This window comes from Euprymna scolopes, chromosome 18 (assembly GCF_053919585.1).
Source record: "Euprymna scolopes isolate OS-2025 chromosome 18, ASM5391958v1, whole genome shotgun sequence".
NCBI classification, from domain to species: Eukaryota; Metazoa; Mollusca; class Cephalopoda; order Sepiida; family Sepiolidae; genus Euprymna; species Euprymna scolopes.
In genome coordinates this window covers 43,993,372-44,011,695 of record NC_136499.1, presented here as the reverse complement: position 1 = coordinate 44,011,695, position 18,324 = coordinate 43,993,372, and the positions used below count along the sequence as shown (strand labels likewise).

Genomic DNA, 18,324 nt, shown 5'->3' with positions numbered 1-18,324 from the left:
CTGCCTAACCCTTCTATCAATTTTTGAGTAGGCAATCGTTGTTTATAAAAAACATCTTCCTTCCTTTTCTCCATTATCTTCTATTCCCCCCTCTTTCTTCTCTTGTGAATTTCTTTTTCTATCCCCCTATTTTCTTATTCTTTTCCCTTTCTCTATTGTTTTGTGAACATATCTGTCAAACTAGCTTGGTGGTCTCCGAGTTAAAACACCCCGGGTCCCCGACTCCGAACAGACATTTGGAACCCAAATTCTCGAGACTGTCCGAATCAATTACGTTAGTTAAAACTCATTCTCACCAGATCCAACTAGAAAAATAATCTCTTTGTCCGAAATTCCCATTTTCAGACTTATCTCTTTTTTTCCGCCATTAAAACAGATACCATTTCTCCCGAAAATCTCATAAACGCCTGTCTTAATCTTTGACACAGTATCAGCACGCCCCCCCCCCCGGCCATAAGCATTCTTATCTTCACCTAGCTGAATGGGATACCCGGCATCGTCCAGTGTCCCGTCACATACAGACAGACAGACATATAGTAATTTATATATTAGATTTCCATGTGTTTGAATGTTTTCATCTTAAACTCAGTAAATAGGTTGTTGACCCTTGTTATAAATTAACTTACCTTTGCTTTTTTCCGGAAAGTTTGCCAAATAGCCAACGATGAGCATAGCACTATGCGCACAGATTGTCACCAAAATGATGAAGCCTTTAAGACAACTATGCTTCTCCATTGTATGGTTGTTATTTTTGTTTTCAAGTCTTGATGAATTCTGCAAAAAATAAAAATAAAAATGGATAGATATTTAGAAAAGAAACAGAAATATAGGATAAACTTCTGATTTTTTTATTAACTCTTCAATTTTTTATATTGATAAATATTTTTTTAAACATTTTTTTATATTTATAAATATTTTTATAAACTCTTCAATTTTTTATATTTATAAACATTTTTTTATATTTATAAATATTTTTATTAACTATTCAAGAAGTTCCCATTTCTCATTATACATCCTCTCATAGTGTTAATCATAATACTAGTTGAATTATGATTAATACTATGAGAGGATTTAAAATGAGAAATGGGGAATTTTTCATCATAACAGCGAAAATCGAAAATTTGAATTTAAAGTAAAACCAATGGTGTCTACTTGTCATGTCACAGTAATGAACATATTCAAAAATGACGAAAAACGATAAGGTAGAAAATTAATTATCAATAGAAAAAAACAGTTTTCGAAGACAATTAGCAAAAACTGAGATGTGTTAAATTTGCCTAAGATTTTCAGTTTTCAGAAAATAATTACCTCCCTTGTTATGATTTGAACTATCTGGTTTCTTTTTTTTTTTTAGCAAAACTCAATTTTCACTAATTGTTTTCGAAAACTATTATTTTTAACAATTAATTTTTTTACTTTATCATTTTTTCATAATTTTTGGATATGTTCATTACTGCGACATGGCAAGTAGATACAATTGGTTTTACTTGAAATTTAATATTTCGATTTTCGTTATTATAAGGAAGAAATGCCAAGAAATGGAATAAAGGAAATTTGATGATCAACTAATATAAGGTTGTCCCAAAAGTTCATAAACACTTGCAAAAATTGCAATTCTACTCGCCAAGTAAAAAAAACAAAATTTAATCCACAAAAATAAACAAACAAACAAACAAACACTATATTTTTTCAAGACTTTCTGAACCAATCACTTGTCTCAATTGTGCTGAACCAGATAGACCAATTTCTTGTCCAATGTCATAATGCACTTCCAAAAATGCTTGTCCAATGGATTGCTTCGGTGAGTTTGTGCGGATCTTGGTGTGGCTTTTTGTGAAAAAAAGTCACGTTGCTTCAAGTGCCGGTGAATTGTCGATTTTCCAACTAAAAGCTCATCAGCCAATTCTCGAGTGCTCGATAAAGGCCCAATATCCAACCCAGTTTGCAAGTCTCCGTCATCCAACTTTAACAGCCGTCCTGAACAAGGTTTATCTTCAAGACTCATGTTGCCAGAATCGAAACGCTTGTACCACTTTGAGATCAGTGCATCGGCAGCACAGTTCTCTTCTGTAGTTTTCCTGGTTGAAAGACTTTGCTTCCAGCAGTAACAAATCAAAACTCGCAGCTCAATTTTATCAATTGTCATCTGAAATAGGAAGATAAAGATTACTATAACAATATAAATGCAAAAAACAATTAAAAATTACATACAAATTCAATTTTTTGCAAGTGTTTACAAACTTTTGGGACAACCTAATAGTATACTAGTTGGTGTTAGTGGCTTGTTATCATATAGTAACGTTTGCTACTTGATATATTTGAAACATCAAAATAAGAAACATTTCATCCATAATTTTGTTGTAAAGACAAAACTAAAGCTTTTGTATATAATTTGGATTGATCAAACTACTGTTCTCATCTTGAGTACCATTGTCACAACATTTCGGTCAATGTAACCTCCAACCTTCTTCAGGTGTATCTTGTCGGACTCAGGAATGTTTCTGGTGAAATCGGGAATTTGGATGGAATTTCAAACGGAACCCTTTATTTACTTCACGGAGCTAGCATGCTTTTGTTCCATCAGCCATGACTGGATAGAAGTCCTAAGGAATTTGCAATTGTATTTTTCGGGTTCCGTTCGAAATTCCGTCCAAATTCCCGTCTCTGATAGAAACATTCCCCCAAGTCCGACACGATACACCTGAAGAAGGTCAGAGGTTACATCGACCGAAATGTCATGAAAATGACACTCAAGATGAGAACAGTAGTCCGATGAATCCAAATAATATGAATAACCAATCCTCATCTCAAACATTCAAAAGCGTCAACATCTTTTGCAGTTATCCATGAAGGTAGATAAACATTTTAGTAATTACGATAGAATTTTTTTTTTTTTTTAAATGCGAAAAGGAAAGGAGAAGAAATCAATTTGCCTTTTCACTTGCAATTTAGAAATAAAATCATCACAACTTTTAAATCAAGTCGGTCCCTCTAAAGAAAGAAACATTTGAACATAAATGCTATTTATTTTTTCCAGGAAACCTAACTACTTGTCATATTAAAATGAAAACAATTATTGAATTAAAAAAAAAAAAGCAATGACAAATAATAGTTAAGTATATATGTATTTAATAAGGCTTCATTTAAGCAATTTATCAATTTTAATATTTAGTCCTGATCTCTATTCTCTTAATCATACAGAGAGAAAGCCAAAAGAGTTTTTACTAGTGTTAGGACGATTAATCAGAATCGGGACAAAAAAAAAAAATCTGAACTACCAGGTGTATCAGAATCCAACTAAGGACCCGTGGCATAGTCATTAGAGTACCTAGAAAAAAATTAATTGTAAAGTGATAGTCTTCTAAAGATTGAAGGTTCAATCCTCAGTGTTGGTGACCGAAAAATACAATTGCGAATTAATTAGGACCTTTATCTAGTCATGGCTGACGGAACAAGAGCATGCTACCCCCATAAAGTAAATAAAAGGTGGTGTTCGAAATTCCAGCCATATTCCCGAGTTTGACAGAAGCATTCCTGAGTCCGGCAAGATACATCTGAAGAAGGTTGGAGGTTACATCGACCAAAACGTCATGAAAAATGACACTCAAAATGAGAACTGTAGTCCCAAGATTCCAAATAATATGAATAACTAATTCTCATCTCAAAAATTCAGAAACATATTATTAGACTTATGTACATTCAGGAGACATGGAGTCACATTATAGGTTGCTTGGCCTATAAATAACTATTTTAAATGCATGTTAAGAATAAATAAAAACGTCTAGTTTTTTTTTTGTTTTGTTTTTATGAAAAGGATTAATAACAGTGTGTGCCAAATATTGATAGGATGCAGGAAGCTTATCCGGGTGTTACCTTGTCATTTGCGATGCAAATAAAAATCAAGTCATATTAATGTGAAAAACTGATGCAGAAAAGAAACAGGTACGACACATTTGGATTATTCAGACTACTGTTCTCATCTTGGATATTATCCTCACAATATTTTGGCGGATGTAACCTTCGGCCTTCTTCAGGTGCATATTGCTTAACTCGGGAATCTCTATGGGTCATTAAATATAAATATATCAAAGTAAAAATGATCGAAACTTTGGCAAATTCCAACCATTTCTGTTGTTACTTTTTTTTTCTGATTAACTTTTTCATCATCATCATCATCATCATATTTGCTTTAATGCCAGTTCCGCATGCTGGCATGTGTTGGACTGCTTTTAGAAATTGACTGCCGTACTAACCTGCCTATGATTAGGTCTTCATTTATCCTTCTTTCTCTCAAGTCCATCCTTATCACTTCCTCCCACATTTTCCTTGGATGCTCTTGTTCCGTTAACCATGACCAGGTAGATATCTTAAGTAATGTTTGAACCTTCAATCTCGAGAAGAATGTCGCTTACAACTGAATTACCTAGTACTTTATCCGTTACGCCACAGGTCCTTGCAGACAATTCTAGTATGGCTGTGGGAGCAATTCAACAAGATACACCTGAAGAAGTCAGATTAGTTAAAATACATTAATAGCATAAAAGATGAGGACAGTAATCCAAATAATACAAATTGTTCCATTTAATATCAGTAATAATTGAATAATGGCTCGGTTATTCTGAGTTTTTTTGTTTTGTTTTTATACTTGGGAGGCACCACTTATTAAGGCCCGAAAGCTACTTAAGGATAAGCATTGATGAATGTAAGGTGGTAGTGTAGTAATCGTTAATGATGTAAATTGGGTAGAATTCGATTATTTATAGGGTCGGCTCAACAAGAACTTATTTACACGTCTATTGTTCTACATCTACTAATCCATGAACTCTCTCCCATTTTTTCAACATGACCATACCAACTCCCTACACTCTTCACATTTAATCTTCGTCTGAGGTCATCGGATCTAAGCCTGTTTTAAAGACTCATTACACACTCATCATATTATTCTGGTATCATTTCTTTCCATGCAATGCATATCCTCAACCCTCACTGACCTCATTTCACTTCCATTTTAGCTTCTTAATTTTATCATATTCAGTTTAACGTTTATTTTACATGCTGGCATATGTTGCTTTTAGAAATTGACTACCACACTAGCCTGTCTGACCAGGTCTTCATTTATCCCTCTTTCTCTTAAGTCCACCCTTATCACTTCCTCCCATGTTTTCATTGGCCTTCCCTCACCCAACTGATCCTGCTACCTTAACCGTTCTACGTCTACTAACCCATAAACACTCATCCATTTTTTTTTTTCAACATGGCCATACTATCAACGTTTCCTATATTGTGCACATCTCCTTATATTATTCTGATTTAATATTCGTTTCAGCTCATTGTCTTTTGAACAAAACTAAATTTATACTTTTTGCAAACACGTACAAATAATTGCTATAAATCTTTGCTAAAGCAGATTTTTGGTTTATACGTAGCTTCTGGTGATGAAGTTATAATATTGCATTGCATTTTTTTCTTTGATTTTTCTTTCTTTTTTTTTTGCAATAATATAGTCTCTTGCTCTTAGACAGGGTTCAAAAAGAGTGTTGCCAACTTAATAGGTCCCACACTAGCACCCAAACTCCAACCTCTGTCCCATCATTGAAATATGGCATCTCTGTGCCTGTTTTACAAGTATTTTAATGGAATGTGCTCTGACGAACTCCAAGCACTTGTACCCCCCCTCAACATAAATATCCTCAACTAACCCGACAAGCAGCAAAATTCCACCCATACACTGTAGAGATCCAGAGATGCTGGAAAGTCTTCTACTCAAGTAGTTTCTTCCCTCTGTTTCCCCGACTGTACTGACATGCAGAAGGTCAAGTGTAATGGAAACAGACATCTTGCTGCTCAACTCCCTACATGGTATCCATGTAAAATTTGGCCATAAATAGTAGCCACTTATGTCAAACTGGCATTGTGCCTTGTTTGGGAGGAAACAACAGTAAAAAAAATAATCAAAAAAAAAACCATAGAATCTATGTCTGTACCAGACCTCCATAAACAATTTTACTTCATTTTAGAAATTAAAAAATAAATAAAAAATCGTAATATGGTGCTCTGGGCTGGGAACAGATGTACACAGGAGTCCTCATTTATTTCTGGAAAACACCAAGCTTGCAAGCTAGTCTAAAATATAAATTTATCTTTTCAGATTTTCAAAATCAAGCCTAAATAACATTTAAGCTGACAAATCAAACTTTACTTCTTAGTAGCCAATTTTTATTTGATATTATTCTACCATGTTGTTATTAACAATATAATAACGTTCTTCACTACAATTTAAAAATTACTTAGTCGTACTCATACATCTGTTACTATGAAACATTAAAAAATGATAACCTAAAAATAAAAATCAGTAAAAGGCATAACTTGTTTTAAACTGAAGAGTAGAATAGTAGTTGTCTACCTAAAGTTTAAAAATGTGTTAATAAGTAAAAATTAAAAACTAAACTGGCTTCATTGTATTCCAGACAATGGGAAAGAACAGCTGCTAATTAATCAAGAAATTAAATCATATCAAATTACTTTTTCTCTAGAATTATAAAAATCAATAAATATATTTCATATTCTTTCACAATACTTTTCCATCAAGCCACTGACAATCGTATCAACTTTTATCCTTGAGTGGCTTTTGGCTTTGATAAGCGGTTAGCTATTAGTATATATAAAAAAGAAAAGTAAAAACATTGATAATGCTCATTAAAACTTTTTTCTTTAAAAAGATATTTACTTTTTTTGCGAGACCAATTGTTTAAAAAGGTCAAGGTTATTTTATAGTACGGCTGTGTTATCCGAGGTAATTGGGTGGAGATTGTTAAACTTAAACATTTTTGCCTTTAAAACTTTTCTTCTGGAAGTTGGATAATGGCAGCTAACATTAACATTGGCTTGAATATCAAATTATTTTTAGACATTTTGTCTGAGTTAGTATAAGCTAATAAGGTAGGGGAGGTTAGATAAAAGGGAATGGGAAAGAGACAGCAGAAGAAAAGTCGTAGATAGCCTTTTCTGTGCTTCTATATAAGACGACCCATGTTTGATTGCAATTTACAGAACAAACAACGCCTCCATACACTGCGCCACGGGTCCCATGGCGCAGTGGATGGAGGCGTTCCAGGTGAGCATGGTCTGAAGATTGCATTTTAATCCTACCCAAAAGCAGGCCAGAGGATTGGTTGGTCAAAACGTTGTGAGACAACAACTATGGAAGGCAGTAATTACTGAGGATACAGTTAAGAGATTCAGCTTTCCTATCTTGTCACGGTTAACCACCTGAAGAAGGCCAGAGAAATAATTGGCCGAAATATGATGAAACAACAACTATGAAGATGAGGATAACACTCTGTAAATAAACAAGTAAATATATAAATTACTCATCTCAAAGGATTCCGATAAAAAAAAAAATAACATATAAACTCGAAATTGCTGAAGCAGTTTACGATTTAAAGGCTAAAAAAAAATTTTTTTTTTTTTTTTTTTTTTAAAGTAGACAACACTAAAAATAGTCTCATGACAAAAATCTAAAATTGCAACAAAACAAACCGAAATGCACTGTTTTGGTTAGATTAGAGTTAGGTTTTAAAATATTAACTCCTCAAATAAAGTTGAAAAAAATTTCCTAAAAAGTAGATTTACTTAATTGATTTGAAGAAAATTATTAAACCCATTCTTTAATTGCCCTTAACCTTAAGTCAGGGAAACAACAAAAAAGTTGTCCCATTTATGTTTCTGAATATTTGAGATAAGGAATTAATTATTTGGATTATCCAGACTATTGTTCTCATCTTAGATGTTATTTTTACAAGGTCTCAGCTGATGTAACCTCCGACCTTCTTCAGCTGTATCTTGTCAAATTCTGGGATTTTTCTCCAAAATTCAGAAACGGAATTTCAAACAGAATTCTTTATTTAAACCGAGTGTGTAGAATGCTCTTGTTCTGTCAACCATGACCAGGTAGAAAGCTTAAGTAATTTGCAATTGTATTTTTCGTATTAGCTGCACTGATGTTTGAACCTTTGATCTCAAGAAGAATGTCACTTACAACTGAATTTAACTAGTACTTTATCCGTTACATCACAGGTCCTTGCAGACAATTCTAGTATGAGTTTTGGAGCAATTCAACAAAATATGCCTGAAGAAGTTAGATTGGCTAAAATATGTTAATAGCATAAAAGATGAGAACAGTAATCCAAATAATGTAAATTGTTCCATTTAATATCAATACTAATTGAATGATGGCTCGGTTATTCTCATTTTTTTTGTTTTTGTTTTTTTTTTTACTTGGGAGTCACCACTTATTAAGGCCCGAAGGCTACTCAAGGATAAGTATTGATGAATGTAAGGTGGTAGAGTAGTAATCGTTAATGATGTAAATTGGATAGAATTTGATTATTTATGGGGTCGGATCAACAAGAACTTATTTACATTGGATTTGAAGGCTACCATATTGTATTCAACTGGGAAGCAGGCCAGCGGAAGTGTTCCACAAGTGAGTAGTTCTGGGAAAGAAACTTTGTTCATAGAATTTTCATTTAGATTTAGGCCCAGATAGAGAGTGGGGCAAATTGATTGATAGTGGTCGTAGTTAGTCGAGTGTTTTCTTTTTTTTTGGCAAGGGTGAACCATAGATTAGAGTTCAGTCAAGCACTTGCTATGAACATAACGATAGAGCAGAGACAGGCTTGCAAAATCTCTTGTGAGAAAGAGGTTACAGGGAAGAGAAAAGAGCATCACCTACTAGGTTTTGAAGCCGGTTTTGAACTCTATCAAGGCTGGATAGGGCGCGCCTAGCAGCTCCTGCCCAGATGTGGCAACAAAACTATTTTAGGGCATACCTGGCTCTTATACAAATAGGGGATTGCATCAGCAGTGATATACCTACTGGAGTGGTAGAGTAATTCAACCATTTTTTCAACGATCTTGGCAATTGGAAACATTCGGGCCGATACGAGTCCCTTTCTAAAGAAGTATTGCTTATTCTTTTCTTTAAGAGAGTGCAAGAAGATAATCATAACTTAAAAAAAAGAGTATTCTTAGGTGGAATAGAAGTTTTAACACTTTAAAGAGATGTAATTTTTGATTTAGTCTGTGTTTTACAAATCTTTTTTTTTTTTTTTTTTTTTTGCGACTGTCTACTGCGTTATCATTTCCAGAAGAGATTTTGCATATCAACTCCTTTCAGACCATTTAATGTAGAAATGATACATATCATCCTTTGGCAAGACAGTTTTACAAGTTGCATATGTTAGAAATCACGTGACTTCACAAGAAATACCAACCAAGATTTAAAAGATATTTTTTTTAATGCAAAGCAAGAGAAATAGAAATGCAAAAGAAAACAGACACATGGGGTTGTTTGGTTTATCTGTTTTACAGCATATTATCCCTTTTTATGTGATTTAATGTCAAAACGATACTTATTGGTAACAATTGTGCCTAATTAGTCGAACATAAGCCACTATTTTATCCATAACAAGGCGTCCATACTTTCTCTAACATTATTAGTGCATAATTTAACAAATCCAAGGACAAAGTAGGGAATAAGAACCCCAAGCGGCTTCACTGCAAAAAAAGAAAGAGGGACACATTTCAGTCAACACAAATCAACGTTTGCATAGTGACAGTAGAAATTTTAAAAATAAGTCTGATAAGTTGATCTGGTTTGTCTGTTTTTAATATTATTGAATTTGTGATTCAGTGAAGAAAAATATTTTTAAAAATATGTTACTTCAACCATCCCTAATTGTAAAATATTATCTATTTACTTATTTGTATACTTTGGAGAGCTTCGTTACCTGGTTTAGAACAAATTTTTTTCCACTTATGGTCTTGAGCTCGTCTTTCAGTTATTAGGAGCAGAATGAAAGTCTCATCCCTTATCTGGTTAGCACATATCTTTGGTGGTCGCCCGTCCTCTTGATCTTTCTTGAATGAAATCTTAATATTTCTTTATATAGTTGGAGTCTGATAGCTGGAAAACATATCCAAACCATGTTAATCTTTTTTTTTCAATAATATTGTTGATGGATCTGTTAATATTAAACCTTTGTGATATATCTGCATTTCTTAGTCTATGTCGCAAAGTATAGTTTTAAAACATTTCATTTCAAAGACATTGAGCACTCTCTAATGCTCTATATGGCACAATTACGTCGACACACTAGTTCTCGCCAGATCACTGAAGTCAAGCAACGTTGAGCCTGGCCAGTAGCAGATGCGTGACCATTTGAGAAGGTGAGGCGCTATATGAACCGCGAGGTAAAATACCAGTTTGGGAAACTGGCGCGGTCTATCCTTCTTTCAAGGGTAGATGGACCTTTCTTAAGCCATGGTAGATAACCAATCTAGTGATGGCGTCACGATAAAAAATACCCTTGATAGCCCTAGCGAATCATCAAGTATTCAGCTATGGACAAGATTTGAATTACACTACAAACTCGTGTAGTGAATTCTATCTCAGCTGCGGCACACGTTACGTTATGTGGGTTTAATGCTTTGCCAGTATAGTTCATGTTTCATTTGCATATACAACAATAGCAACTATCATTGTAATGTCTTAACTTCCAAAGATTTTATATGCCTTTCCTGCTTCATATGTTTTCTTTTAGACATCCAAATGCTATTCTTATACTTCTATTAATGTCAGACAAGAATTTTGAAAGCATCAAGTCAAGAAACACAAAATCTTTGGGGTTTTTTTTACTGTCTATTGAAATATTATCTCCAGAAGAGATTTTGCATCTACTTAAGTTCACTTTCATCCACCATTTCTTACAAGCTCAGAAGTAGAGAACTCCAACTTACCGAAAACAGCGGCAATGTGTGTGGTGTCATCAACATAATGAATCCTAGTAGAGTGCTCATTGCTAAGCACCAGCATTAATTATAAAATCTGATTTTGATAAATTAATAATTGCAGCGTCTACAAAAAAAAGACCCAATGCTACCAGATCAGGCTGTCTGAAGATACTGACTTCTTGAACAAAAAATGCACCAAACGCTCATGTTATGTTTTTTTTTTCTTTCTCTTTACAAAATTCAATCATGTTCTGCAAAGTCTAAAAGAAAAACAATTTTTTTTCTCTCAAAAGCAACCAAACCAAACACTGTGAATAAATATTTCAAGATATAAGGGACTTGAAGCATAAAAACTTTTTCCAAAATTATTGTGATTCAGAGGATTGATTCTATAATAATAATATATATGCAGTCTGCATAAATTAAAATATCATGCTTAAGTGTATTGTACGATGGGGCAATGCTTAAACAACCTAAAAAGGGTTGATACATCATAAAAGAAAACAACCAAACCAAACCAAACACCATGATTAAATATTTGAAGATATAAAGAACTTGAAGCATGAAAACGTTTTCCAAAACTGCCAGATTTCGCATTAAACAACTCGTAATGTGTTAATATGCCGTAAAACAAAAACAACAAAACAAGGAGAAAAGGTTTAAAAATAGATAGATTTTCATTGGTCACAGAAGCACACACTTTGATATAGGAATATCAGTCAACTATTTTTGATAACGAAATACAATAAAGGTTACAGATCGCTTAATTTACATGGTCCATAAATGAAAATGACCACTCTTTCTCTTTAAACATATTAAAAGTAATCATTACTGTTTGGAAACTGCTGTATACGATTTAATGTGACACCTTTATTTTATACAAGGAATCACTATTAATCTATTTGGATTTTTCGGATTACTCTTCTCATATTATTTTAACTATTGGAATTCTTTGGAGTATATATTTTTTTAATTTATTTTTTTTTTCTTTTGAGTATATATTTTTTTTATTTATTTATTTTTTCTTTTGAGTATATATTTTTTTTAATTTATTTATTTTTTCTTTTGAGTATATATATTTTTTTTAAATTTATTTATTTGAGTATATATTTTTTTAATTTATTTATTTGAGTATATATTTTTTTAATTTATTTATTTATTTGTGAACTATTATCCTCATCTTTATAGTTTCATGACGTTTCAGCCAACTATTCCTCTGGCCTTTGTCAGGTTGTTAACCAGGACGGGATAGGAATGCTGAATCTAACTATATCTTCAGTAATTACTGCCTTTCATAGTTGTTGTCATATCACCACATTTTTTGGTTAACTAGTCCTCTAATGGTCTAACAGTGGTGAGACGACGACAACTATGGAAGGCAGTAATTACTGAAGATACAGTTAAAGATTCAGCATTCCTATCCCGTCGCGGTTAACAACCTAATGAAGGCCAGAGGAATAGTTGGCTGAAACGTTGTGAAACAACAACTATAAAAAGATGAGGATAATAGTTCACAAATAAATAAATAAATAAATAAATAAATAATGTACTGTTCTCATCTTGAGCGTTATTTTCACAGTGAGAACAATAGTCCAAAAAATCCGAATGATACAATTAACCAATTCTCATCTAAAAACTTCAGAAACGTACTATTAATCTAATGAAATATCCATTGTTTCAAAGAAGCCAATCTAAAGATCAAAGTAAAAGTTTCTGTCAATAACAAATACGATTCTATTGACCATTCCTGTGTTTCTCACGCAGGTGGAGAGTTGGCTCAAAATAAACCGGACTCTCTTCAAAAATTGTAAAGTTTTCACTTTCTAAATGAATAAATTAAACAGTGAGGTCCATTTCTCAGACTAACATTGAAGACAAAACACTCAAGTTAATTCAACTTCACAAAATAGCAACACTATCTTTTCAGGTACTCTTAAGCGAAGTCATAAGGTTAACTAATTTGCATATTGCTTTATAAAAAGGACAGTTTTTGAAATTATTGTTTTATCGTTCTTTAATTCAATGATTGTTTGGATTTTACATTTCTGAACATTGGTTATTCATATTATTTAGATTCTTCGGACTACTGTTCTCATCTTGAGTGTCATTTTCACAACGTTTCAGTCGATATAAACTCCGGCCTTCTTCACGTGTATCTCTAACGTTACACACATGTTAACATGGAGACAATCGCAAGCAAACAAAGACAAGGAAAGAATTTGATTCACTCTTTTTTTTTCAGTGAAACAACTGACATTTATTTACATGTACTTTCCAGCGCCTTGTCTCTTGTTCAAAAGTCTGTTCCTATTCAAATGTGCTTGACAAGACTCTGCTGTGTTGAATACGTGGTACTCTGTCTTTGTTCGATCATGTTTAGGATGTGTCTTTTCCTGTCACTCTCGACCCACCTGTGTAACAGTCTATCTCTGTCCGTTTCTAACCGCAAGAGTCTTTCTCTTTTCATAATCTTTTTCTTTCCTTCTTCTTTGCTGTGATGTCACCTTGCACGCGGTTCGATCGTTCGCATACAGCTGCTGCTACTGCCGTCTGCACTGTTACATATCTTGTTGAACTTGGACACATAACACACTGGTTAGAGTACTTGAAAAAAAAATCAATTGTAAAAGAGATATTATTCTCCTGAAGGTTAAAGGTTCAATTCTCAGTGTGGGCGACAAAAAAATGCAGTTGTGAATTACTTAGGACCACTACCCAGTCATGTCTGATGGAACGAGACCATGCTACCCCCATGAAGTAAATAAAGGGTTCTGTTTGAAATTCCATCCATATTCACAAGTTCGACAGAAACATTCCCAAGTTTAACAAGATATACTTGAAGAAGGTCGACGGTTACATCAACCGAAATGTTGTGAAAATGACACTCAAAATAAGAACAATAGTTTGAAGAATCCAAATAATATGGATGTTTTGATTTTATTATAACAATCTTATTTTATTCTACGGACAAATATTTAACAATTGTGTTCAAATGTTCCTTTCATGCCTTTTCTTTTACGTTTTTGTTCAATAAGTAACGTTCTATTTTAAAATTGTAAGTTACCCCCCCACCGCCACACACACACCATTACACCAGGTAAATTGCTTTCTTTTTTCTTTTCCTTTCCTTATAGACATACTAACTGGATGTCCGGCGTGGCCCCGTCGTACAATACACTTAAGCACGATATTTTAATCGATGCAGATTGCATTTGTATTATGAACCCCTGGCTGCGAAACGTTGGTCTAGTCTATCATACCATTTCACTCATAATTCAAGGTAAGAGACAGATTTATACTTTCCTTAATGATATTAGAGAAAATGCCTCTTTGCAATGATTTTTCTCTTTTTGGATTTGGAGCAAATGGTGCAATGGGGAAAAACATTTCTTGTTAATTTTGACAGCTCTAGAACCAAGCTTATCTTCTTTCACTATTAATGCTCGGACCTTTGTATTGTCCCAATGCAAATGAATCATTCTCTTCCTTAAGAAGCTTATTGTTTCGATAAACTGCTAAGATTGATTTTCACTCCAGATCTAAAATGGAACATGGCTATCCAGTTTGTTGTTAAGGTTACTGAAAAAAAATAGTTGAATCATTCCATCGCTCTGGAAAGTACCTGACTCCTGATCCAATTCCCTTCATCCTAAGATGGAATACTGTTGCCACATTTGCCTTAACAGAGTACAAAATCAACTTCGAAATTTAGTGAAAAACTTTTTTCCGTTTCTGACAGCCTCGTCTCACAGAAGAGACGTTACTCTCTTTCTCTCTCTCTCATATATACTTTTTGGGGATTTTATCGTCTTTGGATCTTTTACTTTTCATTTGACCATCCATTCACGTGAAATCATTTTTCTTTTTTCCCCATTCCCTCTGCCTCGCTACTTTTTTTAACTTTAAGCTCTATGGCTCACTTGCAGTTTCATTAAATACTTTGTGAGCAAAATCTGATTCCGCATTTTGCTAACTCCTACCCTCTGATGAGATGGAAAGTATTTCTTTCGAAACTTCGCGGATTAAGGACAATCCACTTAATTTGTGTTTCCTTTTTGAAATTTAAATATGTTTTTAACTCTTGTTAAAGTGTTTTTTAACATGTCTTATTAATTCTTTGTTTTTTTTAGAGAGAGAGAGAGAGAGAGAGAGAGAGAGAGAGAGAGAGAGAGAGAGAGAGAGTCAATAAATTATCTCACTCTACTTTCCAATAAAAAAAAAAAAGTAAGCAAACCAATGTTTTAATTAAAGATATGTTATAAGGCTAATCTTTGTAGAGCGTGAATAGGAACTGCATCTGCTGAACCCATCATTTGTGAGTCTTGTGGCTTGGTTTGTGGGAGCAGGGTTGGCCTTGTGTCTGGTACAGACATTGAAAGTAGAGTAAAACAGGGTGGATTTATGGCCCTCATGCATTGAACAAGACGAGAGAATTCATCACATATATATATATATATATATATATATATATATATATATATATATATATGTTTATATACTGTTATTTCCATGGAAGGTGCTAGATTAAACTCTAATCATTAGTTCCTCCTTGTAAGAACTATTTTTTTTTCTATCACAATGAAAAAAAGAAGCAAAACTTTCCTTTCTGTCTTCATGTGAAAAAACTTAAATAATCACTTATAACGAATAAATAATTTAACTTTCTAACATAAATACAACAAAGTATAAATTGTTGTTGTTGTACGACATTTACCCTAGGTGGGTTGAACTGGCTTCCTCCGAAGGAGGAAGTACAAAGAAAACATTAAATTCACAAGCAATTCCCAGTCGCCTGTAATGCTTGGTACATTTTTGGTCAGGAAGCCAATATCTTCAGACAGCCTGATGCCCTAACAGGTATTACCACTCTGGGCCAAAGTAGATCTAGTAATGGTAACTAAGGAGCAACTTCATATTCCCTACAGCAACCAAATAAAGCCTCACCATTTGATATCTTTTAAAGTCATACCCAGGACCAAAGTAAAAATTACAAAATTATTGCAAATACCACAATTTCATTACATTCCACTACATTATTACATTGTCGATTTGATTTGACCAAGAGAAGCTTTAATTGGATTTTGGTGCACTAATTTCAAATAATACAATATAATTGGCTTGGATCAAGTTTTAGTTTTAATGTCCCACTTAATATACGTAAATTATATAGTATTTTTTTTCTGTTGATGTCTCTTCTGTAAAATAAATGTCAACTATAAAAAAAAATTTTTTTTTAATTTTATGGTAGAATTTACATCATTAACACAATATACAGTTATCTCTCTTTCTGTGTGTGTGTGTGTATATATATATATATATATATATAATAAAACAGGCGCAATTTTTTCCCCTATGGAAAAAAAAGCATTGTAGGTTTGTAACCGCAGACGCCACCTATAAATTCAGTACAGTCAGCCTAATAGCCACTATATGTTGTCGTTTTTGCACAACTTATCATTCACTTTCTTTCGTTATCAAATAAATTCCTAGAAGCATCGCATTCCAAATTACGACATGTTTAACGGTGGGAGCACAATTTTCACCCACTGTTTTCTCCTCATAACTACCTCATACTACCCTCAACATAACCAGGAAATACTATGCATTAGGAACAGCTTCTGATAAGACATCGTTTGTGTTCAGTTTTTCTTCCTATACCTTTCACTTTAGTCCTTTCCACAACACACTTTGAAATAGAGACCTCTCCCTTGCCAAGTTTACAGTTTTCTCTGACTGGCTGTTAGATTAAACTGGCTTGGTGTGGAAATGACCGGTATTAAATGTCTTTTCTTTCAACTTCAAAAAAAAAAAAAAAAATTGTATCGAGTTTTTTTTCCTTTGTTTCATTACAATGAGCGAGGGGGGGGAGTCTTTTATTTCAAATGAATCAGTTCAGTTATCGAAAATTATTATGATCATAGTTATGACATTCATCCGAGATCAGTTGGGCAGGCTGACTTTTTCCAACAAGTTCGCCATGTCCTGAACACTGGCTGACCAGGCATGACTATGTTAAGAGTAGGACTGTGACAAGAGAATATTCTTTTCATTGTTTTGACTCGAGTATATATCCGACACAGTTAGACACAGTCAATCAATCGAGAACCACATCACTTTCTAAAAACATATAAGATATTAACTGATATATACTAGAGAGTCAAAATAATGAAAAGAATATTCTCTTGTCATAGTCCTAGTGATGAGTACAAACCAGTCACGGTTTCGGCGATGGACTCTATAAAGGTGAGAGCTCAGAATCAGTTCAGCATTCTGCTTCACCGTCCAGAGACGGATTTTCAGTCGGCCATCACAAAGTTTCTTTCAGCCTAGTGATGCTAGGTTGATAACCTCATGGATGAAGTCACCTGGGTACCGAAAAACAGCATGGCCGAACCAATAAGGAATCTGGTAAGGAGAGGGAGGGGATCTTGCAGCAAGCATGATTTGTACAGTTGGAGATAAAGTATTGCCATAGAGGATGCGACATAGGCAGTGATGGTCAAATACCTCCAGGTTGCGCAGGTCACTTGCCTGCAGAGGCCAAGTATTGTAGCCATAAAGGAGAATGATGCAGATGATCCTGATTTGGTGTTCAGCCTTATTTTTTCTTGCGACTAGAACCTTATTTCTTCTTGCAACTGAAAGTTAACAGAAGGTGGCGCAAGTATTGCTGACGCAGTTGAGGATGTCTTCCTCTCCTTGGCCAACTGTAGTAATGATGGAGCCAAGGTATTTGAACGATCAACCTCTTCACGGGTTTCCATGTTAAGGACAACTGATCGTTTTTCATTTGGGAGGAGACTTGCCATTAGCAACTTTGCCTTATTGGTGTTTAGATTCATGCCGATCTTTGAAGCATAAGATTGCATCTTGTCAATGGCTGATTTAAAATTGAAAACAATCATGCTAACGAAGGATCAGATCTGAATTTATGTATAAACAGGTCGTCACTTCTCAAGGCCTAAAAGCCACTCAACGATAAGGGTTGATGAGGTTGTTAGATAGACAGAGAAACAACATTGTAACGATGGTTGAAACTGGATGGAATTTGATTATTTAAGAAGACGGCTCAATAAGAATTTGTTAATATTAAACTTGAAATTGATTAGGTTGTAGTCAGGAAGCTCATGGAAGTTCCATTTATAATATCTACTATTATATAAAACTAATTTTGTGTGTGCGCGTGTGTGTGTGTGTATCTGTGTAGCTGTGCGAGTCTTTTCCCTATGAAGAAAACGGCTGCGCCGATTTTTATGAAATTTCACACAAATGTACTTTATATGCCTGGCAGAATTCTTTAGTTAGATATTGTATCAGAATGTTTTTGGTAAGTATCACTAATTAAAAAAATCCGATGAAAGAAGAAACAGGCGATTTTGACCAAAGTTAACATCTTATACAGCCTAACATCACAAGCGCATTTGAGAAGTTTTATCACCATAAAACCAGAAAGACCCGGCATATAAAATCAATAGTAGAACCTTTAATATGACAGGAGTGTGTTTGAAATGAATGTTTCTGTTTAAAGCA

General features: G+C 33.9%; 1 protein-coding gene across 1 annotated transcript in view; it reads right to left on the bottom strand.

Annotated features, from left to right (window-relative positions):
* Window positions 1-18,324, bottom strand: part of LOC145297604 (uncharacterized) — a 53,920-nt gene that overhangs the window by 17,387 nt on the left and 18,209 nt on the right. Inside the window, exon 2 of the mRNA XM_080143663.1 lies at window positions 627-774. Within this exon, the coding sequence (XP_079999789.1) occupies window positions 627-735 (109 nt within the window). The 5' untranslated portion in view covers window positions 736-774. The remainder of the gene's footprint in view (window positions 1-626; window positions 775-18,324) is intronic.